The sequence below is a fragment of the Erinaceus europaeus genome, chromosome 10 (genome assembly GCF_950295315.1).
Source record: "Erinaceus europaeus chromosome 10, mEriEur2.1, whole genome shotgun sequence".
NCBI lineage: Eukaryota > Metazoa > Chordata > Mammalia > Eulipotyphla > Erinaceidae > Erinaceus > Erinaceus europaeus.
The window spans coordinates 107,196,949-107,220,865 of NC_080171.1; the positions used below are offsets into that span (position 1 = coordinate 107,196,949).

At 39.8% G+C, this 23,917-nt stretch overlaps 1 protein-coding gene and 1 pseudogene across 1 annotated transcript in view; both read left to right on the top strand.

Moving 5' to 3' along the window:
• The first annotated feature begins 16,242 nt into the window (after positions 1-16,242).
• Positions 16,243-17,657, top strand: LOC103128939 (polyprenol reductase-like; annotated as a pseudogene).
• LOC103128968 (zinc finger protein 782) overlaps positions 17,175-23,917 on the top strand; it is a 35,328-nt gene continuing 28,585 nt past the window's right edge. The window contains exons 1-3 of the mRNA XM_060200802.1: positions 17,175-17,192; positions 18,578-18,640; positions 23,648-23,759. Of these exons, the coding sequence (XP_060056785.1) occupies positions 17,175-17,192; positions 18,578-18,640; positions 23,648-23,759 (193 nt within the window). The remainder of the gene's footprint in view (positions 17,193-18,577; positions 18,641-23,647; positions 23,760-23,917) is intronic.

Genomic DNA, 23,917 nt, shown 5'->3' on the forward strand with positions numbered 1-23,917 from the left:
ATTCAAGATCAGCTGAAAACGGTGAAGTCACCATTTTTTACAGCTGAGTAGTATTCCATTGTGTATATATATCACAACTTGCTCAGCCACTCATCTGTTGTTGGACACCTGGGTTGCTTCCAGGTTTTGGCTATTACAAATTGTGCTGCCAAGAACATATGTGTACACAGATCTTTTTGGATGGATGTGTTGGGTTCCTTAGGATATATCCCCAGGAGGGGAATTGCAGGGTCATAGGGTAGGTCCATTTCTAGCCTTCTGAGAGTTCTCCAGACTGTTCTCCACAGAGGTTGGACCAATTGACATTCCCACCAGCAGTGCAGGAGGGTTCCTTTGACCCCACACCCTCTCCAGCATTTACCGCTGTTACCTTTTCTGATGTATGACATTCTCACAGGAGTGAAGTGATATCTCATTGTTGTCTTTATTTGCATTTCTCTGACAATCAGAGACTTGGAGCATTTTTTCATGTGTTTCTCAGCCTTTTGGATCTCTTCTGTGGTGAATATTCTGTCCAATATTCTCCCCCCATTTTTGGATGGGGTTATTTGTTGTCTTGTTGTTGAGTTTGGCAAGCTCTTTATATATGTTGATTATTAAACTCTTATCTGATGTATGGCATGTAAAGATCTTCTCCCATTCTGTGAGGGGTCTCCTGGTTTGGGTAGTGGCTTCTTTTGATGTACAGAAGCTTTTTAATTTGATGTAGTCCCATAGGTTTATACCTGCCTTAGTCTTCCTTGTAATTGGATTCGTTTCATTGAAAATGTCTTTAAAATTTTTGCGGAAAAGAGTTCTGCCAATATTTTCCTCTAAGTATTTGATAGTTTGTGGTCTAACATCCAAGTTCTTGATCCACTTGGAATTTACTTTTGTATTTGGTGAAGTACAGTGATTCAGTTTCATTCTTCTGCATGTTTCAAACCATTGTTTCCAACACCATTTGTTGAAGAGACTCTGCATTCCCCATGTAATAGTCTGGGCATCTTTGTCAAAGATTAGATGTCCATAGGTGTGGGGCCTCATTTCTGGGCTCTCAATTCTGTTCCACTGGTCAGTATGTCTGTTCATGTTCCAGTACCAAGCAGTTTTGATGACAATGGCCCTATAATACAATTTGAGATCTGGGAGTGTGATGCCTCTGGTTCTGTTCTTTTTTCTCAATATTGTTTTGGCAATCCTAGGTCTTTTCTGGTTCCAGATAAACATTTGTAGCATTTTTTCTATTCTCCTAGAAAATGTGCTTGGGATCTTGATGGGGATAGCATTAAATTTGTAGATGGCTCTGGGTAATATATTCATTTTGATGATGTTAATACTTCCAACCCATGAACATGGAATATTTTTCCACTTCTTTGTGTCTTTTTCAATTTCTTTGAGTAGTGACTCATAATTTTCAGTATACAAGTCTTTCACTTCTTTGGCTAGGTTTACTACTAGATATTTTATTGATTTTGTTGCTATAGTAACAGGAACTGATTTCTGGATTTCAATTTCTTCTAACAGTGTTTGCAGAGAGGAATGCCACTGACTTTTGAATGTTAATTTTATAGCCTGACACCTTACTGTATTGCCTGATGATTTCCAAAAGCTTCTTGCTGGATTCCTTAGGTTTTTCCATGTATACTATCATGTCATCTGCAAATAAGGAGAGTTTGACTTCTTCTCTTCCAATCTGTATCCCTTTAATTCCTTACTCCTGCCTGATTGCTATGGCAAGAACTTCCAACACTATGTTGAATAGTAATGGTGATAGTGGGCAGCCCTGTCTAGTACCTGATCTGAGGGGAAATGCTTCCAGTTTTTCACCATTGAGTATGATGTTGGCTGTAGGTTTGCTATATATAGACTCCACTGTCTTGAGGAATTTTCCATCTATTCCCATTTTTTGTAGTGTTTTGATCATAAAGGGATGTTGTATTTTGTCAAAGGCTTTCTCTGCATCTATTGATATGACCATGTGGTTTTTGGTCTTGCTTTTGTTGATGTGGTGGATCACATTGATTGATTTACGTATATTAAACCAACCTTGCATGCCTGGGATAAACCCCACTTGGTCATGATGAACAATCTTTTTGATATATTGCTATATCCGGTTGGCTAGAATTTTGTTCAATATTTTCGCATCTATGTTCATCAGAGATATTGGTCTGTAGTTTTCTTTTTTGGTTGTGTCCCTGTCTGCTTCTGGTATCAGGGTGATGTTGGCTTCATAGAAGCTGGCAGGGAGTTATTCCAGTGTCTTCAATCTTCTGGAAGACTTTTAAAAGTAGAGGTATTAGTTCTTCTTTGAAGGTTTTGTAGAATTCATTTGTAAAACCATCTGGTCCAGGACTTATTTTTGGGGAGATTTTTGATAACTGTTTCAATTTCATTAGCTGTGATGGGCCTGTTCATGTTATCCACATCCTCTTTACTTAGTTTTGGAAGTTGGTAGGTATCTAGGAAATCATCCATTTCTTCCAGGTTCTCTAGCTTGGTGGCAGATAGTTGTTCATAGAAGCCTCGCATGATATGTTGAATTTCTGCAGTGTCTGTTGTGATAGCTCCTCTTTCATTTACTATCTGATTTATTTGGGTCTTCTCCCCTTTTTTTTTTTTTTTGTGAGTCTGGCTAGAGGTTTGTCGATTTTGTTTACTCTTTCAAAGAACCAACATTTACTTTCATTGATCTTTTGTATGGTTTTCCTATTCTCAATGTTATTTATTTGTGCCCTAATTTCAGTGATTTCTGTCCTTCTGGTTGCTTTAGGATTCCTTTGTTGTTCTTCTTCTAGGTCTTTAAGATGTGCAATCAGGCTGTTTATTTGTGCTTTTTCTTGTTTCCTAATGTGTGCTTGTATAGCTATGAACTTCCCTCTTAGGACTGCTTTAGCTGTGTCCCAAATATTTTGATAGCTTGTGTCTTCAATTTCATTGAACTCTCGAAACATTTTGATTTCTTCCTTGATTTTCTCTTTGACCCAGAAGTTGTTAAGAACTGTACTGTTGAGCTTCCACATTTTAGGACTGTTACTAATCTTTTGTTGATTGTTAAGTGTTAGTTTAATTCCACTGTTGTCTGAGAAGATGCTTGGGATGATTTCAGTGCTCTTGAATTGGCTGATGCTGTCTTTGTGGCCTAACATATGGTCTATCCTTGAGAATGACCCATGTGGATTTGAGTAAAATGTGTATTCCAGTTTCTTGGGATGAATGACTCTGAAAATGTCCAATAGTTCTAGTTTATGTATCTCTTCATTTATCTCCCTTATGTCTTTATTGATTTTCTTCCTGGATGATCTGTCAAGTTGAGAGAGTGGGGTGTTGAAGTCCCCTACTATGATTGTGTTACTATTAATATATTGCTGTAGCTCTTTCAGTAGAAGTTTGATGTATTTAGATGGCTTCTCATTGGGTGCATAGATGTTAATAATTGTTAAGTCCTTTTGATTGACTGATCCTCTGAGCATTAAGTAGTGTCCATTCCTATCTTTTTTAATCTTATCTATTTTAAAGTCTATCATGTCAGATATGAGAATAGCTGTTCCTGCCCTTTTTTGTGGGCCATTGGCTTGTATGATAGTTTTCTATCCTTTCACTTTAAGTCTGTGTTTGTCTTGTTGAGTTAGGTGGGTTTCCTGTAGACAACATATTGTTGGGTTGTGTTTTCTGATCCATCTTCCTACTCTGTGTCTTTTAATAGGTGAATCCAGGCCATTGACATTTATTGATATCAAAGATTGGAGATATTTTAACGCCATTCCTGTAGAGTTTTAGAGTGTTTTGATATATGTCCTATTTGTGGTGGTCTGGTTGTTTATAGGAGACCTTTCAGAACTTCTTTCAGGGCAGGCTTGGTGATGGTTGCTTCCTTCAACTGTTGCTTGTCTGAGAAGGTTTTGATGCTTCCATCTAGTCTGAATGACAGTCTAGCAGGATATAGTATTCTTGGCTGAAAGCCTTTCTCATTGAGCACTCGATAGATATCTTGCCATTCTCTTCTGGCCTGTAGTGTTTGTATGGAGAAGTCTGCTGCTAATCTTATGGGTTTTCCTTTGTAGGTGACTCTTTGTTTTTCTCTTGCAGCCTTGAGGATCCTTTCTTTATCTTTATTCCTTTCCATTCTAAGTATGACATTTCTTGGTGTCTTTAGGTCTGGGTTAATTCTGTTTGGGACCCTCTGGGCTTCTTGAATCTTTATGTCTTTGATGTTGTCTAGACTAGAGAAATTTTCAGCTATTATGGTCTGGAGAATGCCTTCTTCCTCTCCTTCTTTTTTTTCCTCTGGTAAGCCAATAATGTGTATATTGTTTCTTTTGAAGTCATCCCATAGGACTCTGTTGTTGTTTTCAGCATCTCTTAATCTCTTTTTGAGATCTCTTACTTCTTTTTTAGTTGTCTCTAATTCATCCTCAATCTTGCTACTTCAGCCTCATAGATTCTATTCTCTCTGCCCTCTACTGCTTTCTGGAGTTCATCTATTTTGTTGCCCTGCTGTGATACTGTTTTAGCTTGTTCAGCTAGTTGCCTTCTTAGCTCAGCAATTTCAGCTTTCAGCTCTCTAATAACCATGAGATAATTAGTATTTTCTTCCATATTCTCATTTGTTGTTCCTGCATTTCTGATTACAATTTTTTCAAATTCTTTACTCACTCCTGTTATTATTTCCTTAGCTAATGTTTGGATGTTCTTCTCGTTGTTTTGTTCTTCACCCTCTGGAGGACTTTTAGCTGGACTCTTGTCCTGGGTCGAGTCTCCAATATTTTTTCTTGATGTTTTAACCATTTTATATATTATGTTATGAGTTCCTTTTATCAGTACTTTTCAAATTATTGTTCACTATTGCCTGGATTGACTTGTGTCTAAGTAAGTTAATTAAAGGGTTTACCGTGGTGGAAATTAACCGTTTTTTCAATCCCTGAGTTGGAGCTCAGTGGTTTAAAAGCCTCTTTTTTTTTTCTTCCCTGTAGGCTATGGGAGCCTGAGGGCTTTTAAACTATCAATAGACTTCTTAGCTTAATCACTGACTCCTGACCAAGAGATAAAGCAGGGTGTGGCAGAGATAATCCAGTGGTTATGCAAAGAGACTTTCACAGCCCCTCAGCTATGCCACCGAGGTACAGGTCTTCTCCTGAGTTTCCCGGTTAGATGTCTGTCCCCTGGTGTCCCTCCCTGCCACTGCTCCAGATTCTGAGGGTAGTAGCAATGGAGACTCAGAGTTGCACTTGGTGAGTCTCTAGGGAGTCCTCTCTTTCCTTAAGCTGTCCCCTTGTTGGTGGAGCAGACTGGAGGTGGTGTCTCAATTGATAAACTGCTGAACAGTTAGCAGTCACTTAATCTCTCCTTAGGCTCCTCTCTCCTCTCTGTCACCAGCCACATGTGTTTGTACTCACGGATGATTTACTGGGTTCCTGTGGTCATTCTAGTCCTGTCTTGTTTCGGTCCCAGGTGGTCTCCTTTGGTATTCCTAGTTGATCCCTGAGAGGAGAGGAGAGGAGAGGAGAGGAGAGGAGAGGAGAGGAGAGGAGAGAAAGCGATCTGCTGCTCACTATATATATTCTTTCGGGAGCACCTTCAGCTCTGCTTATAGTGGTGCAGGTGATTGATCCTGGGACCTAAGATTCTCAGGCATGAGAGTGTGTGTATATATATATAGCATAACTATTAAGCTATCTCCCTCTCCCTGCCCTGTTATCTGTCTTTAAAGACATATTTTTAGAGAACCCTTGACTGGCTTATCAGTCCTACCATCTGTGTACCCTAACCTTAGAACACCTCTGCATATTTCTCTCCACTAACCTTCTAATGTGTCACTTTCCTCAGTGTCCTCTCTACCATAGTCTCTGTTGTTCTCTGAATCAGAGAAGTTCTTCAGCCTAGCTATGGTCCTATGGTAGGTAACCTCTCATTGATATTCTATTCTGTTTAGTTGCTAGTCACTCCTCTGGGGAGGTAAATGTTCTATTGTCATTTTAGTGATGCCACCTATCCATTTTTCATTTCACATTGAAGCAGTCTTAGAGAATTTATGGTAGGGCATTGCTGCTGCTGGTGAACTCTGAGAAAGAAAAAAAAAAACTTATTTCTCCATATTTGCCAGATTTACAGAGTAGAGTCTTTTTGGTAGGCAGTCTTTTAGTGTTTTGAATATATTATTTCTGTTTCTCTCCTGGCTATAATTTCTGCTAAGAAATTTGATGGGAGTGTCATCAAGTAGATTCATCTCCCTAGCAGCCTCCATTGTTTTTATTTTAAAAAGATTTACTTATTTCATAAGAGAAAGAGATGAGAGAGAGAGAGAGAGAGAGAGATATCAAGACCAGAGGACCATTTCAGTTCATGTGCCCCAGGGATCAAGCTGGGAGTACCGGACACACAAGTCATGTACTCTACCAACTGCATATCTCCCTAGTCACAATATTTTGTCTTACTTTTTTTTTTTTTTTTGAGCTGGGAAGCAGTATCTCTCTTTTAAAAAAAATTTCTTTATTATCTTTATTTATTGTATAGAGACAACCAGAAATCAAGAGGCAAGGGGGTGATAGAGAGGGAGAGAGACAGACACTTGCAGCTCTGCTTTACCACTCGTAGAGCTTTCCCCCTGCAGGTGGGGACCAGAGGCTCAAACTGAGATCCTTGCACATTGTAATACTTGCACTTAACCAGGTGTGCCACTACCCAGCCCCATTCCCTAATCTTTTTTTTTTTAATCTCTTTATTAGGGAATTAATGTTTTACATTCAACAGTAAATACAATAGTTTGTACACGCATAACATTCCCCAGTTTCCCATATAACAATACAACCCCCACTAGGTCCTCTATCATCCTTCATGGACCTGTATTCTCCTCACCCACTCACCCCAGAGTCTTTTACTTTGGTGCGATATGCCAATTCCATTTCAGGTTCTACTTGTGTTTTCGTTTCTGATCTTGTTTTTCAACTTCTGCCAGAGAGTGAGATCATCCCATATTCATCCTTCTGTTTCTGACTTATTTCACTCAACATGATTTTTTCAAGGTCCATCCAAGATCGGCTGAAAACGGTGAAGTCACCATTTTTTTTTTACAGCTGAGTAGTATTCCATTGTGTATATATACCACAACTTGCTCAGCCACTCATCTGTTGTTGGACACCTGGGTTGCTTCCAGGTTTTGGCTATTACAAATTGTGCTGCCAAGAACATATGTGTACACAGATCTTTTTGGATGGATGTGTTGGGTTCCTTAGGATATATCCCCAGGAGGGGAATTGCAGGGTCATAGGGTAGGTCCATTTCTAGCCTTCTGAGAGTTCTCCAGACTATTCTCCACAGGGGTTGGAGCAGTTTACATTCCCACCAGCAGTGCAGGAGGGTTCCTTTGACCCCACAGCCTCCTTCAGCATTTGCTGCTGTTACCTTTTCTGATGTATGACATTCTCACAGGAGTGAAGTGATATCTCATTGTTGTCTTTATTTGCATTTCTCTGACAATCAGAGACTTGGAGCATTTTTCATGTGTTTCTCAGGCTTTTGGATCTCTTCTGTGGTGAATATTCTGTCCATGTCCTCCCCCCATTTTTGGATGGGGTTATTTGTTGTCTTTGGCAAGCTCTTTATATATGTTGATTATTAAACTCTTGTCTGATGTATGGCATGTAAAGATCTCCCATTCTGTGAGGGGTCTCTTGGTTTGGGTAGTGGCTTCTTTTGCTGTACAGAAGCTTTTTAATTTGATGTAGTCTCATAGGTTTATGCTTGTCTTAGTCTTCTTTGTAATTGGATTTGTTTCATTGAAGATGTCTTTAAAATTTATGTGGAAAAGAGTTCTGCCAATATTTTCCTCTAAGTATCTGATAGTTTGTGGTCTAACATCCAAGTCCTTGATCCACCTGGAATTTACCTTTGTATTTGGTGAAATACAGTGGTTCAGTTTCATTCTTCTGCATGCTTCAACCCGTTGTTTCCAACACCATTTGTTGAAGAGACTCTGCATTCCCCATTTAATAGTCTGAGCCCCTTTGTCAAAGATTAGATGTCCATAGGTGTGGGGGCTCACTTCTGGGCTCTCAATTCTATTCTACTGGTCAGTGTGTCTATTCATGTTCCAGTACCAAGCAGTTTTGATGACCATGGCCCTAAAATACAGTTTGAAAACTGGGAGTGTGATGCCTTCGGATCTTCTTTTTTCTCAAGATTGTTTTGGCAATTCTAGGTCTTTTCTGGTTCCAGATAAACAATTGTAGCATTTGTTCTATTCTCCTAAAAAATGTGGTTGGGATCTTGATGGGGATAGCATTAAATTTGTAGATGGCTCTGGGTAGTATATTCATTTTGATGATGTTAATTCTTCCAACCCATGAACATGGAATATTTTTCCACTTCTTTGTGTCTTTTTCAATTTCTTTGAGTAGTGACTCATAATTTTCAGTATACAAGTCTTTCTCTTCTTTGGTTAGATTTACTCCTAGATTTTTTATTGCTTTTGTTGCTATAGTAAAAGGAATTGATTTCTGGATTTCAATTTCTTCTAACAGTGTTTGCAGAGAGGAATGCCACTGACTTTTGAATGTTAATTTTATAGCCTGACACCTTACTGTATTGCCTGATGATTTCCAAAAGCTTCTTGCTGGATTCCTTAGGTTTTTCCATGTATACTATCATATCATCTGCAAATAAGGAGAGTTTGACTTCTTCTCTTCCAATCTGTATTCCTTTAATTCCTTGCTCCTGCCTGATTGCTATGGCAAGAACTTCCAACACTATGTTGAATAGTAATGGTGATAGTGGGCAGCCCTGTCTAGTACCTGATCTGAGGGGAAATGCTTCCAGTTTTTCACCATTGAGTATGATGTTGGCTATACGTGTGCTATATATAGACTCCACTATCTTCAGGAATTTTCCATCTATTCCCGTTTTTTGTAGTGTTTTGATCATAAAGGGATGTTGTATTTTGTCAAAGGCTTTCTCTGCATCTATTGATATGACCATGTGGTTTTTGGTCTTGCTTTTGTTGATGTGGTTGTCTTACTTACTAATACTTTGACAATGTGCCACATTATAGCTGGTTTTACGTTCATAGACAACTTGGGCTCAGGGCCAGGTGGTGGTGCATCTGGCAGAGCGCACATGTTACAAGGTACAAGGACCAAGGTTTGAGTCCCCACCTGCAGGAAGAAAACTGCAAGTGGTGAAGCAATGTTGCAGGTGTCTCTCTTTCCCTTTCTATCACTCACTTCCCTCTCAATTTCTTGCTCTCTCTATCCAATATATAAATAAAAATAATAAAAAATAATGAGTTGGATACTTTCTCAGCTTCTCAAGCAATTGTGGTTATTTCATTCTTTTAAGTTTTGGAAGTTCTTGTAGATCTTTTCTGCTATGTTGAACCTGGTTTTCTGTGTGTAATTGAAATTTTATAACTTTATTATGTCTTGTTTTATCCAGAGTATTATTCAGCCTTGGATTACGTGGTACCAGGGATTGAACATAGGACCTCAGAGTTTCAGGCAGGAAACCCTTTTGCATAACCATTATGTTGTTTCTCATCCCTAAAAATTCATATATATTATATCTTTTAGTGTGCATCTTTTAATGGCTCTCTGAAGATTTATCATTGTCTTTAATGAATTGCGTCTACTTTACAGCAGGTGTCTGCTAAATTTTTCTTTGGTGCATCTGGGATAGCTTCTGCTGTTTCCCACCAGTGGCTCTGTGTTCTGGTATTGGGATTCTTATGTAGGTGTGGGATGAGATGTAGTAATAAGGAGATCATAAAGTTTCAGTGATTCTAGAGTTGCTCATAGGAAGGGATTAGAAGTAGACTAACTCTATTTCTATAGAGTTTTCATGGGGCCAGGCGGTGGTGCATCTGGTTAAGTGCACCCATTACAGTGCTCAAGGACCCAAGTTCAAGCCCCTGGTCCCCACCTGCAGGGGGGAAAGCTTCACAAGTGGTGAAGTTGAGCTTCAGTTGTTTCTCTGTTTCTTTCCCTCACTATCTCCCCCTTCCTTCTCAATTTCTCTGTTTCTATCCAATGATAAATAAATAGAAATTAGAATTTTCATTTCCTCTGGGTTTTGTTTTGATCCATCATTGTGTCTCACTGACACTAACATTATGATTGAAACTCCTTGAGAGACCCCTCGGACAGGGGTTCACTAACAAATGAGTCTGTGTGAGACCTTGTCTTTCTGGGACTGAGAATGTGATTGCTCACTGCTTCCATAATTAGGCAGGGTCTGAGCAAGTCCCATAAAGGACTTCGGGGCAATGCAGTCAGAAGTGTAAGAAACGTGGTAAGGATTGCACTAAAGTAAAAGACTCTGGGGTGGGTGGGTGGGGAGAATACAGATCCAAGAAGGATGACAAAGGACCTAGTGGGGGTTGTATTGTTATATGGAAAACTGGGAAATGTTATGCATGTACAAACTATTGTCTTTACTGTTGAATGTAAAACATTAATCCCCAATGAAGAAATTAAAAAAAAAAAAAAGAATACATACATGGAGATTGAGACCAGAAACCCAGTTTTGAGGATTTCACCAATGGGCCAGAGCCTCAAGATGACCTATAAGGATCTTTTTAGCTTCTTGTTTGAGGTGAGTCATGTGGACATGTAGGTGATTTTGTAAGCCATTAAAGTCTGTTCCGAGATGATTGTGAAATGTCCCATGTAATGTGCACCGAACTTCAGCCCAGCACTAAGTATGATTAGAAGGTACAGGTGTATTTTCAGCCTATCTTGGATGGAGCTTGAAAAAAATCATGTTAAGTGAAATAAGTCAGAAACAGAAGGATGAATATGGGATGATGTCACTGTCAGGCAGAAGTTGAAAACCAAGATCAGAAGACACAGGCAGAACCTGAACTGGAGTTGGCGTATTGCACCAAAGTAAAAGACTCTGGGGTGGATGGGGGTGGTGGTAGAAGAGTACAGGTCCAAAAAGGATGACAGAGGACCTGGTGTATTGTTATGTGGAAAACTGAGAAATGTTATGCATGTACAAACTATTGTCTTTACTGTCGAACATAAAACATTAATCCCCCAATAAAGAAATTTAAAAAAGAAACATGGTAAGGGGGCAGGGGTAGATAGCATAATGGTTATGCAAAGAGACTCTCAAGCCTGAGTCTTCAAAGTCCCAGGTTCTATCCCCTGCACCACCATAAGCCAAAGCTAAGCAGTGCTCTGGTAAAAAAAAAAAAAAAAAGAAAGAAAGAAAAGAAAAGAAAAAGAAATGTGGTTAAGTGGTTTCCTGGTAGGCAAGCTCTTTGATTCTGTGGGTGTGTAGGAACTTCCTGTTGTAGGTTAGTGTCTTTGTGGGCAAGAGTAGATTTCCTGCAAGATGTGATGAGGTGACAGGCTGGTACTAGTCAAGAAAGGCTGCTGAGAAGGTGTACCTTTTCCTGAGGCAGCTGCCCTAGCGGGGCTCCAAGGTGGTTGGGGGCTCCTATAGTGAAGGGGGGTTGTCACTGAAAAGGCATGTGCTTCCCATGAAGTATGCCAAGGTATGAGGGAGATGCTTGGCAAGAGGACCTGTTGGAAGGGCACAAGGTTCCTGTGAGGTGCACAAGGTGGTAGGTAAGTACACACTCACCATAGAGAGGTCCAGAGGTGCTATGCAAGTGTGCGTTGGTGGGGGTGTAAAGGTAAAAGTTAGAGGCGTTTCTACACACCTCCACAAATCCTCAGGTATCTTTCTTTTGAGTCTTTTGTCATGGAGATTGGATTCCAATACAGTGTTTGTCCATTGCTATTCCCAGAGAGATAATTTTGTATCTTTTAGTGACAATGACCCTGGCTTCTATCTGTAGTTCCCTGACTCCTTTTCAAGTGTTGAAAGTGTGAGATTATAGGACTGGAGTGCCGGTAATTCACCAGAGCCTCCCATTCTTGCTCACAGTCTTCCAGATATCTTATTTGGAATTTAACTGCTATCTCACTTCTCAGGTTACATATTTTCCTTTCATTCTTTGTCGTGTAAACTCCTTTGCCTTGAACTTTGGAGCCTCAGACATTTGAGTCTCTTTGCACAACCACTGCGCTGTTTTCCCTGCTCAATACCTTAATTTTTGTGGTCTAAATCCTATTATGCGAAGGTGAAATAGCTCTGTTGCATAGTGTGCTATTTTGCTATGTGAATGACCCACCTTTTAGCCTGGCTCTCAGTACATTGAAGTCAGCTTTGAGGCTGCAATTTTTTTCACTTTCTGCCTCTCTGCCTTTTTGCCTTTCTACCTATAATATATATTCCAGTCAAATTCAGAATTTGGGGTGTTTTAATATGATTATTATACTGGACTTCTTAAAAACCTCAGTATCATGGTAAACACAATTAGAAAAATAATAAAATTATAGAACTGTTCTAAACTGAAAGAATTATCATAATCCTATTCATTTTCCCTCCATTTATTTTAAATTGTGTATCCACAGAATATGATATTAGCTGCAGTTTCCTAACAATAGCAACTTAATTTATGACTCTTATTTTGGGATATACTAATATTATATAAATTATGTTACTATATCCTTTTATTTCAGGTGTGCAATTGTCATATGATTAAAATGAAAAGAATAATTATGGAGGCAGAAAATAGAAAAATACTAAAAATGCAGACCTGATGAATAAGCCTTAAAATTCTAGTTAAGGAATGAATAATAGAATGAGAACAGAAACACTGAGAGGACAAGGATGAAGTGGAAATGAAAACTTAAATTGGCAAAATTTTGAAAATTAGATGACATTTTGTGTCTTACCATGCAAAGAAAACTTCCTCTTTAAAATTTTTTATTATCATATTTATTTATCGGATATAAGCAGTCAGAATAGAGGGGAAGAGAGTGAGAGAGACACCTGCTCAGAAACTGAGAAGGAAGGGGAGATAGAAAGGAAGAGAGTGAGAGAGACACCTGCTCAGAAATTGAGAAGGAAGGGGGAGGTAGAGGGGAAGATAGTCAGAGAGACACTTGCGGCACTGTTCCACCACTCATGAAGCTTCCCCTCTTCAGGTGGGGACCAGGGACTCAAACTCAGGTCCTTGTGCATTGTAACATGTGTAATTCAACCAGGTGCACCACCACCCGGCCTCTCAAAGAAAAATTCTTGAATTTTAATTTTGCTGTGTACCATGGTATCTCAGTATATTTGTGCTACTATACTGAATTCATGAACCCACGAGCCTGAATGCTAGCCTAAGGAATATTAATGTGATTTAGGGCACAAGTCAACACTTTCCTCACACTCTTCATTAAGTGTGCTCTCAGTAATGACACTTGGTTCTCAGTCTCCTCGATTAGAGAGACTGGAAAGATGGGAAACTTGACCAAGTGGGATCTTCTGCCATCAGCCACCTAGCCACAAACACAGGGAACTTTGAGAGCAAGTCTGGAGGGGAATAATAGGGTTGCTTGTCACATATGGGAAAGGGATCCTAGCAAAAATAACCCCAGTGCAGCAGTGCTGATTACCTCAGCTGAACCTCAGCAACACTCTTTGCAAAGGGAGTTTCTGATGAGTTCTCAATAATTAAAACCATCACATTCACTCACTGAATTATCTGGAGTAAATTTAAAAGCAGAATGTTATTACATACTCCTGTGGCAACGGCCTCTTTTGGGCCCTAATGAGGCCTAAGAGATTATTTATTCACACCATGACATCTATAGATGAAGACAGTGAACATTAGAAAGAGTGTGTAAAATTTGCATAGCACTTTCGCCAAAGTTACAGTTGGAAAAAGGACTTTCAGACTTCCATCATATTGTTATTCTTTTTCCTACTCCTCTGAATGAAAATACACTATGTAAAAGCTATTTTCCCCCATTATTCCTGATATCATTCCAAATGTATATTTATTTTTATTTCTCTCAAGTTCACAAAACTGCACTGGCATTTCAAAGCCTAATATTAAAGGATAGAGCAAAATGAGCCTACTCTCATAACTTAAGGATGAAGTGTCAGAGAGAAAGTAATTTGAACATAGATAGTTACTAGTAGTGATACAAATATGATTTCTAAATAAGTTGAAAGAAATGCTGTTTCTTCTCACAGGCAAAACAATGTTTTCCTACAAAAAATAAACATAGAGGAAAGCACAAAAATTAGATACTATAATTCATAAACTTTGGAAATTATATATAGCAAAACTTAGAAGTATTAGGGAAATTCTACAAGGTAATGGAAAAATTAAGTATTAATTAAGTATTAAAATGTTGTATCATGTTAAATTCAGTTTATTCCTATGATATAACTGTAGGCCAGGAACTGGTAAGCTGTCAAAAAAGATACTCAAGAGTTTATTTGGAGTAGCAAATCATAAAATATAGCAAATAGTTATATTGGAAAAGTTTATCTGAACATATGTAATACATGTGTAATAATAAATAATTATTTTATTTTCTAGAATAATAAGAACTAATTAAATAATGATAATTGCATTTGCTATTTTGCTCTTGTTTTCAGTCTTAACTGCTCCTTCCTTAACACTTTCTTTCACTTTAAATAAAATACTTTATCATTCGTATGCTAAAGATTTGTTTATTTGTTTGTATGAGACAGAGAGATAATCAGAGCATTACTCTGCCATATGCAATGATCTTGAGAATCCAACACTTTCTCCACTGTGCTATCTCCTAGCTCACTTAATTTCTTCTTTAAAAAGATTTATTTAGTTTTCTTAATTTAATTTTATTTATTATCTTTATTTATTGGATAGAAACAGCCAGAAATTGAGAGGGAAAGGGGAGACAGAGAGTGAGAGACACAGAGAGACACCTGCAGCCCTACTTCATCACTTGTGAAGCTTTCCCTCTGCAGGTTGGGACTGGGGACTCGAATCCAGGTCCTTGTACATTGTAACATATGTGCTCAACCAGGTACCACTACCTGGCATACTTAGTTATTAATGAGAAAGAGAGAAAATAAAGTATCACTATCGCATATGAGGTACTGGTGTTCAGATTTAGAACCTCATGTTTGCAGATTCTCTGTGCCATTTCCAGATCACTATCATTTAAATTCTCTCCCTTTTTCACTTATTTTCCTAGTTTTTGCTCTAATGTTATAGAATATATCATATGTATTATATTCTACCTCTACTCAATATTAACTTCATTATAATAGTTTGCTTTCTTCAATGCAACAATTCTTTATCTCTCATTTGCTATCATTTTCATATGTTTTACATCTGAATACACCTTATAAAATCAATAATACTATATTATAATCTTTTCTTTTTCTTTTTTTTACATTAGAGCACTGCTCAGCTCTGGTTTATGGTGGTACAGGGGATTGAACCTGGGACTTTGGAGCCTCTGGCATGAGAATCTCTTTGCATAACCACTGTGCTATCTACCCTTACCCCTATATTATAGTCTTTGTTGCACAATGTTATGTTTTACATGTTTGATTTTATTTATTTATTTTTATTTATTTATTACTGGAAAAGGCAGAGAGAAATTGAGAGGGAGGGGGTAGATAGAGAGGGAAAGAGGCAGAGAGACATCTTCAGTCCTGCCTCACCATTTGTGAAGCTTTCTCCCTGCAGGTGCGGACCAGCGGCTTGAAGCTGGGTCCTTGCACATTGTAATGTGTGAACTTAGCCATGTGAGCCATCGCCTGGTCCCTTGTTTTAAATGTTTGTTTGTTTGTTTGTTTGTTTGTTTGTTTATAACCAGAGCACTGATCAGCTCTGGCTTATGGTGGTGTGGGGGACTCAACTTGGGACTTTCTAGCCTCAGGCATGAGAGTCTCTGCATAATCATTATGCTATCTAAGGGGTCAGGTGATAGCGCAGCAGGTTAAGCACACACGGCACAAAGTTCAAGGGTGGACATAAAGATCCCGGTTCGAGCCCCTGGCTCCCCAAAGGAATTTAGGAATTTTAAAAAAAAGTATCTTTATTTATTTATTGGGAAGAAAGAGCCAGAAATTGAGAGGCAAGGGGGTGATAGAGAGGGAGAGAGACAGAGAGACACCTGCAACACTGCTTCACCACTCTCAAAGCTTTCCCCTGCAGGTGGGAACCATGGGTTTGAACCCCTGTCCTTGTGTGTGTGCTCAACCAGGTGCACCACTACCTGGCCAACTATTTTTTAAAAATTTAACAGAAGAAATGAAAAGTTTATTTTTAAACTCAAATACTTATTTCTAGTATTCTTCACATCTTCTAGTTGATCTGAATTACTATGTGGCTTTCTTCCATCCCAAAGTATTTTCTTTCGGCCCCTCCGCCCGCGGAGGCTGCGGGCCCGGGTGCTGGGGGCGGGCGCGCGGGCCATGGCTCCCTGGGCGGGGGCCGCGCTTTCCGTGCTGAGCTCGCGCGCTCAGTGGCTCACGCTGGCGGTCGCCTTCCTGCTGACCCCGCTGCTGCAGCTCGTGCCGCCCAGCCTGCTCCCGGGCTGCGGGCTCTTCCAGGACTTGATCCGCTATGGGAAAACCGAGCACATAGGGCTGCCGCGCCCTGCCATCTGCCGGGTCTTTGATGTCCCCAAGAGGTGTTTTTCTCACTTCTATATCATCTCAGTGCTCTGGAATGGTTTCCTGCTTTGGTGCCTTACACAGTTTCTATTCTTGGGCGAGCCTTCCGAATTCTTGGGGCCACACAATTCCAAGGGGGTGAGCTGGTGCTATCTACATTCTTAGTGTTAGTATTTCTGTGGGTAAACAGCTTGAGAAGACTCTTCGAATGCTTCTATGTCAGCGTCTTCTCCAGTGCCCTTATTCATGTTGTGCAGTACTGTTTTGGACTTGCCTACTACATCCTAGTTGGCCTGTGATGAGCCAAGTGCCAGTGGATGGCAGGAATGTCTATGTGATAGGAAAAAATCTCTTGATGCAAGCACGGTGGTTCCATATCCTTGGAATGATGATGTTCATCTGGTCATCAGTACAAGTGCCATGTCATTGTCATTCTCAGGAAAAATAAAGCGGGAGTGGTCATTCACTGTAACCACCGAATCCCTTTTGGAGACTGGTTTGAATATGTTTCTTTCCCTAACTACTTGGCAAAACTAATGATCTACATTTCCATGGCTGTCACCTTTGGGTTCCACAACTTAACTTGGTGGCTAGTGGTGGCATATGTCTTCTTTAGCTAGGCCCTGTGTGCCTTGCTCAATCACAAATTCTATATATAAAAAAAAAAATGATCTCCTACCCAAAGCATAGGAAAGCTTTTCTACCATTTCTGTTTTAAGATCACCTCAGTCATGAAGAATGCAAACCAGGTGAGAAGTTTAATCCCTAAGGATAATGAGGTCTAGAGACCAAAGTACAGTTTCTGCAGAACTGTCTGAACAGTGTTCCGTTTTTATGTCCTAATGTCTTCACTGAATGAACAAAACAATGCCTCTCAAGAAAATGAATGTTCAAAATATCTTCAAAGAAGAAACACTCTGGCAGACCTAGAATTGCTGTGTCTGCTGTCTTTGAAGCTTTATAAAAGTCAACCAGTTGCTAAAAAATAGATGAGACTTTTCCAAGATGCTTTATAAATATAATAAATGAATGCACAAACAGCTTTAAACATTCACTCATACTCATAAAGGGAAATATGATCTCATGTGGCTTTGTTTTTGTTAGGGGCAAATTATCTGGACAACATAATCAGCATTATAGCAGGCAGTCAGTAAATGTTGCATTTCAATAAAAGAAGAAGCATTTGAAAATAACAACAGCATTTGGAAAAATAACAATATATGAGAAGAGTTAATTTTTTGGAGTTTATACTTTTATATGTTAACAGAAAGATTTCCAGCTACATATTCATTAGTAGTCATTTTTACTCATTTGCTCCTCAGATAAGTTTACTGTTTAAAAACCTCAAATTTTGGGGAATGTTATGCATGTACAAACTATTGTATTTACTGTTGAATGTAAAACATTAATTCCCCAATAAAGAAATAAAAAAATTAAAAAAAGAAATTTGATGTTAACTATATGTTGTAATGTGAGAGAAGTTAAGTTGGTATGAATAGTAAGATTTTGGGGGTGGGGCAGTAGAGCACCAGGTTAAGTGCTCATGGCACGAAGCTCAAGGACCCCTCTAAGGATCCCTGTTTGAGCCCCCTGCTCCCCACCTGCAGGGGGGGTTGCTTTACAAGTTGTGAAGTAGGTCTGCAGATGTCTATCTTTCTCCTCCCCTCTATCTCCCTTTCCTCTCTCGACTTCTCTCTATCCTACTCAACAACAATGGCATCAATAACCACAACAATAATAGCCACAATAATGATAAAACAACAAGAGCGACAAAAAAAAAAAAACCTCAAATTTTTGTTTTTACATTTCTTTTAAGGGAGTACCTTATATAGTTATGTCATTAATGTTTTCATTTAAATTGGGTTAATACCTGCCTAAGTTTATTTTAACTAGTAGGATGAGTATGAAGATATTTAGGAATATAAAGTTTACATCTAAAAGCACCTTATGTTGCCAAGAAGATAGCTCTGGAGCAGGACACAGGCCTCCCAGGCCTGAGGTCCCAGGTTCAGGCATCAACACTGCATATACCAAGGCAGGTAGTGCTCTGGTTTCTCTCATAAAAATAAAATAATATTTTGAAAAATTATAATAACACTAAAACTAACTCTGAAAACTTCCATGGCTCTTGAAGGGAAAGGAAGGAGAAGTAGGGAATCGGGGTGTCTTTGATGTGGTACTGGAACTTTGGAGATGGGTGAGTCTTACACACTTGTATAGGTGTGAAATTAGACCCCTAAAATTTTATTATACTGTAAGCCCCTGTTAAATCAATAAAAGTAAATTTTTATCTTTTCATATTAGCAATTTACAAGATTATAAGATAATACAGGGATAGTTCCAAAAATAAATCTTTTTTAAATAGCATTTTTTAAAGAAAATATCCTGCTCAACAATTTGTTTGGCCTCGTATGTTAACTCTCTTTTCAATCACCAGGTTCCAGATGCCACCAGGATGCTGGCCAGGCTTCCCTGGACTGAAGACCCCACCAATGTGTCCTGGAGCTCCGCTTCCCCAGAGACCCACCCTACTAGGGAAAGAGAGAGGCAGACTGGGAGTATGGACCGACCAGTCAACGCCCATGTTCAGCGGGGAAGCAATTACAGAAGCCAGACCTTCTACCTTCTGCAACCCACAACAACCCTGGGTCCATGCTCCCAGAGGGATAGAGAATGGGAAAGCTATCAGGGGAGGGGGTGGGTTGTGGAGATTGGGTGGTGGGAATTGTGTGGCGTTGTACCCCTCCTACCTTATGGTTTTGTTAATTAATCCTTTCTTAAATAAAATAAAAAAAAAAGAAAAAAGAAAATATCCATGATTAGACCAAAGGGAAAGAACTGCATGGTCTTAAAATAATAACAATACTATAGCATGAGCAGCACAGTAAGTGAAACTACATTCATGCAGCATAGCATTCACAGAGTTACTAGCATGAGCAGCACAGTAAGTAAAACTACATTCATGCAGCATAGCATTCACAGAGTTACTTGCTTTATTCCTTTTTTGCAGATGTTATTACAGTCTGGTTTTGCACTAATATGTGCCTTGCTCTGGGTGAAGACACTTCATTATTCATCAGACATATATTTCAGTCAGGTGGTGACACAATAGGTTAAGCGCACATGGCGCGAAGCACAGGGGCCTGAGTAAGGATCCAGGTTCGAGCCTCCAGCTCCCCACCTACAAGGGAGTTGCTTCACAAGTGGTGAAGGTCTGCAAGTGTCTGTCTCTCCCCCTCTCTGTCTTCCCCTCCTCCCTCCATTTCTCTCTGTCCTATCCAACAATAACAACAATAATAATAACCACAGCGACAATAAAAAGACAGCAAGGGCAACAAAAAGGGAAAAAAAAAAAAGCTTCCAGGAGCAGTGTATTTGTGGTGCAGGCACCAGGCCCCACTGATAACCCTAGAGGCAAAAAAAGAAAATAATAATATCCTCACACATACACACATCCACCCCTGCAGTAGTAAAGGAATGTTGTTAACTGAGTTTTTTTGACTTTTGAGTTTTATTATATATTCATTTTTGACCAGAGCCCTGGTCCACTTTGGCTAATGGTGATGCCAGGCATTGAACCTAGGATCTCACATGCCAGTACTGTGCACCACTACTTTGTAAGCTAACATTCAGTATATGCATATTAAATCATATTCTAAAGTCCAAAGTATTTCTTTTTTAAATATTTATTTATTTATTTTCCCTTTTGTTGCCCTTGTTTTTTTTTATTGTTGTTGTAGTTATTATTGTTGTTGTTATTGATGCCATCATTGTTAGATAGTACACAGAGAAATGGAGGGAGATGGGGAAGATAGAGAGGGAAAGAGAAAGACAGACATCAGCAGACCTGCTTCACTGTGAAGCGACTCCCCTGCAGATGGGGAACCGAGAGGTTTGAACTGGGATCCTTATGTGGGTCCTTGCGCTTCTTACCACATGCGTTTAACCTGCTGCTTAAAATATTTTCTTTAACTTTTGTTATAAGTATAATAGGAAGATGTTTTCCCAGTCTTTCAAAATTCTGGGATGGTAAAATGATAAAATTCTAGAATGGCAGCTGCTTTGTGATGCACATGACCCAGGTTCATGCCAGCCCCCACTGCAGTGCGGGACGCTTTGATGTTCTGCTATCTTTTCCTCTTTCCCTTTGCCTTTTTCTCCTTTAAAAAATTATCTCAGTGGAGGGAAGATAGCATAATTGTTATGCAAACAGACTCTCATGCCTGAGTCTCCAAAGTCCCAGGTTCAATCCCCCACACCACCATAAGCCACAGCTGAACAATGCTCTAACCAGATATAAAATATATCTAGATATAGATATAAATATATCTATATCTCGGAGGGGTTGGGGTCGGTAGGGCAGCAGGTTAAGTGCACATGGCCCGAAGCTCAAGCAGCAGCATAAGGATCCCGGCTCCCCACCTACAGGAGGTTCATTTCACAGGTGGTGAAGCAGGCCTGCTGATGTCTTTCTCTCCCCCTCTGTCTTCCCCTCCTCTCTCCATTTCTCTCTGTCCTATCGAACAACAACTACATCAATAATAACAACAACAATAATAACCACAACAATGATAAAAAAAAAAAAAAAAAAACAAGGGCAACAAAAGGGGGAAAAAAAAAAGCCTCCAGGAGCAGTGGATTTGTGGTGCAGGCACCAAGCCACAGCACTAACCCTGGAAGCAAATAATAATAATAAATCTCAGATTGGTGAAGACCAATAACAAAACAAAGCATCTCAAAGAGTGTATTTATTCAATGTTTTACTTTTATAATTGGATAAAGCATTTTCATTAGCAGCTATTTATTTTGGCACTTTGATTCTGGCATTCTACTGCCACCTAGAGTCTTCTTATCTAATAAGAAAAGAAGTTTTTATTTAAGTCTCTCTTAGCTAGCAGTCTCTCTCACTCTTTATATCTATCTGTTTATATATTCATATATGTATTTAGACAAAAGTAATTCTTACAGTATTTAAACTAACACAACTCATCATAATATAAATTCAGAATCCTTGATCCAGCCCTTGTTATGTCCTACTTTGTAGAAAGGAAGTTTCAACTGACAGGAAGACTGAGTACTTTGATGAAAATTTTCACAACTTAGTCATTCATATTACTATAACTCTGTATAGAAGATCCCTGATCCTATACTAGATAAATCTCCTTTAAACTAAGTGTACAATATATGGTGATATCTTAGAAATTATTATGACTGCTACAATCACTTTGGGGTGGTTCTTAAATGTGTGGTAAAGTATCCTCTCACTGGGCAGAGTTCAAAGAAGCATATCTAGTGTTCACTTTGTAAAGAGAAGACAGGTCTTGCATTGATGTTTATACAGATTTCTAAAAGTTCAGTGACTTGAGACTTTGTGGTTACATTCGAGTAACACCATCTACCTTTTAAGTAGTTGTCAAAAAAAAAGAAAGAAAGAAAGAAAGAAAGAAAAGAAATGATTCAATCTCCCTTACCATCATAGACCAGAGCTGAGCAGTGCTCTGATTAAAAAAAAAAAAAAAAAAAAGTCCTTGTCACCTTTCCTTTACAATGTTAGTTTTTTTATGTAACTCCAATGTTTTGTACAGTCCACAGAAGCGGCTATTATTTTCATGAACGTTTAAAAAAATTCAGTTCATGGGGTGGGGCATTGGTGGACCCGGGTTAAGTGCACAAGTTACCATGCCTAAGGACCTAGGTTGAAGGCCCCCCATCCCCACACACCTGCAAGGAGGAAGCTTCACCAGTGTGTCTCTCCATATCTCCCCCTCCCCTCTCAATTTCTGTAAGGAATAGAAAGGAAAGGGGGGAAAAATGGTCACCAGGATGGATTTGCTGCTAGTGGCAGGAAATAATTCAGTTCATATTCACATTTCTTTAAATGTCTCCAAAAATAGCAACCATGGGGGGTAGAGCATTTGACTGCAAAAATAACAATCACAATAATAAAGATTCATCTGGGAGCCAATATTGAGGACTACCCTTTGGTAGCATTTGGCTAGACAGTAGAAGTTCAGATAATTGTGTCACTGAACTCTATGGGCACAAGACCTCAGATTAACATCTTCAGGGCCAGTGAAACAGCTCGCTTGGATATTGAGCTTTGCCATGTATAACCCAGGTTTGACCGTGGCCTTCACCACACTGAAGGAAGCTTCCATACCCTGTTTGCTTTCTCTGTTCCCCTCTGCTTCTACTAAAACAAACAAACAAACAAACAAACAAACAAAAACATCCCAGCATTTAATTAACTTATTTTGACCAGAGCACCTCTCCGCTCTAGTTATTTCCGATGCTGGGAATGGAATCTGGGACTTTTAGGATGCAAGTCCTCCGTGCTTTTGAGCCATCTCCTCAGCCTTTTGCAGTTGGAAAATTACAGAATTGTACATTGTACATTACCATGTACAAAGACCTGGGTTCAAGCCCGCAGTCCCCACTGGCGGTGAAGAGGACTGCAGACGTGTCTCTTTCTCTCTCCTTCTCTATCATCTCACCCACCCTTCAACATTTCTCTACCTTATCAATTAAAAAGTGGGGTCGGGCGATGACGCACCTGGTCAAGTGCACATAGTACCAGGCGCTAAGGACTGAGGCTTCAGCACCCGCTCCCCACTTGCAGCGGGACGCTTCACTAGCAGTAAAGCTCCCTCTTCTTCTCTTCCTCCTCCTCCTCCTTTCTCACTTTCTGTCCTATCTAATTAAAAGATAAAAGAGTGGTCCAGGAGGTGGCCCAGTGATAAAGCTTTGGATTCTCAAGCATGAGATCCTGAGTTCAATCCCTGGCGGCACATGTGCCAGAGTGATGTCTGGTTCTTTCTCTCTCCTATTATCTTTTTCATTAATAAATAAATAAGTAAAAATTTTTAAAAATAATAAAATACATAAAAGAAAGGGGGAAAAATGGCCGCCGGGAGCAGTGGATTCATGTGCAGGCACCAAGCCCCCAGCGATAAACCTGGTGGGGACCAAAAAAAAAAAAAAGGAAAAAAAAGGTTGTCAGTGGATGCCCGGAGCTGTGGATTCACAGCGTAAACTCCAGCAATAACCCTAGCGGCAAAAATATGATATAATGTACTATAATAGTATAGCAAAGTAAAATAAAATGCAGAATCGTTAACTGACTGACGTCAAAATGAATCTGAGGGCAGAGGAGGAGAGGGCAGGGGAGGCATGGGAAATGTAGTCTTGACCCATCCCGCTCAAGGCTCGGCAAGCTGGGAAAAAGGTCCAGGGTCTTTCTGCGCATGAGCAGCTGGACCGGCCTCTGACTTCTCCAGACCAGCTGGACTCGGCGAAGGGATTCGAATCCCCAAAGGGTGAGAGCCCCCGGGACCGGTGGGGGGAGGCGGCCCTGTGCAGCGGGAGCGGGGAGCCCCTCAACCCCAGCGCTTGTGAGCTCAGCAGCCGCGAGGTCCCAGACCCAGGAAAGCTGATTGAAGGGGTGGCGGAGCTGGTGGAAGGGCATGGGGGCTTC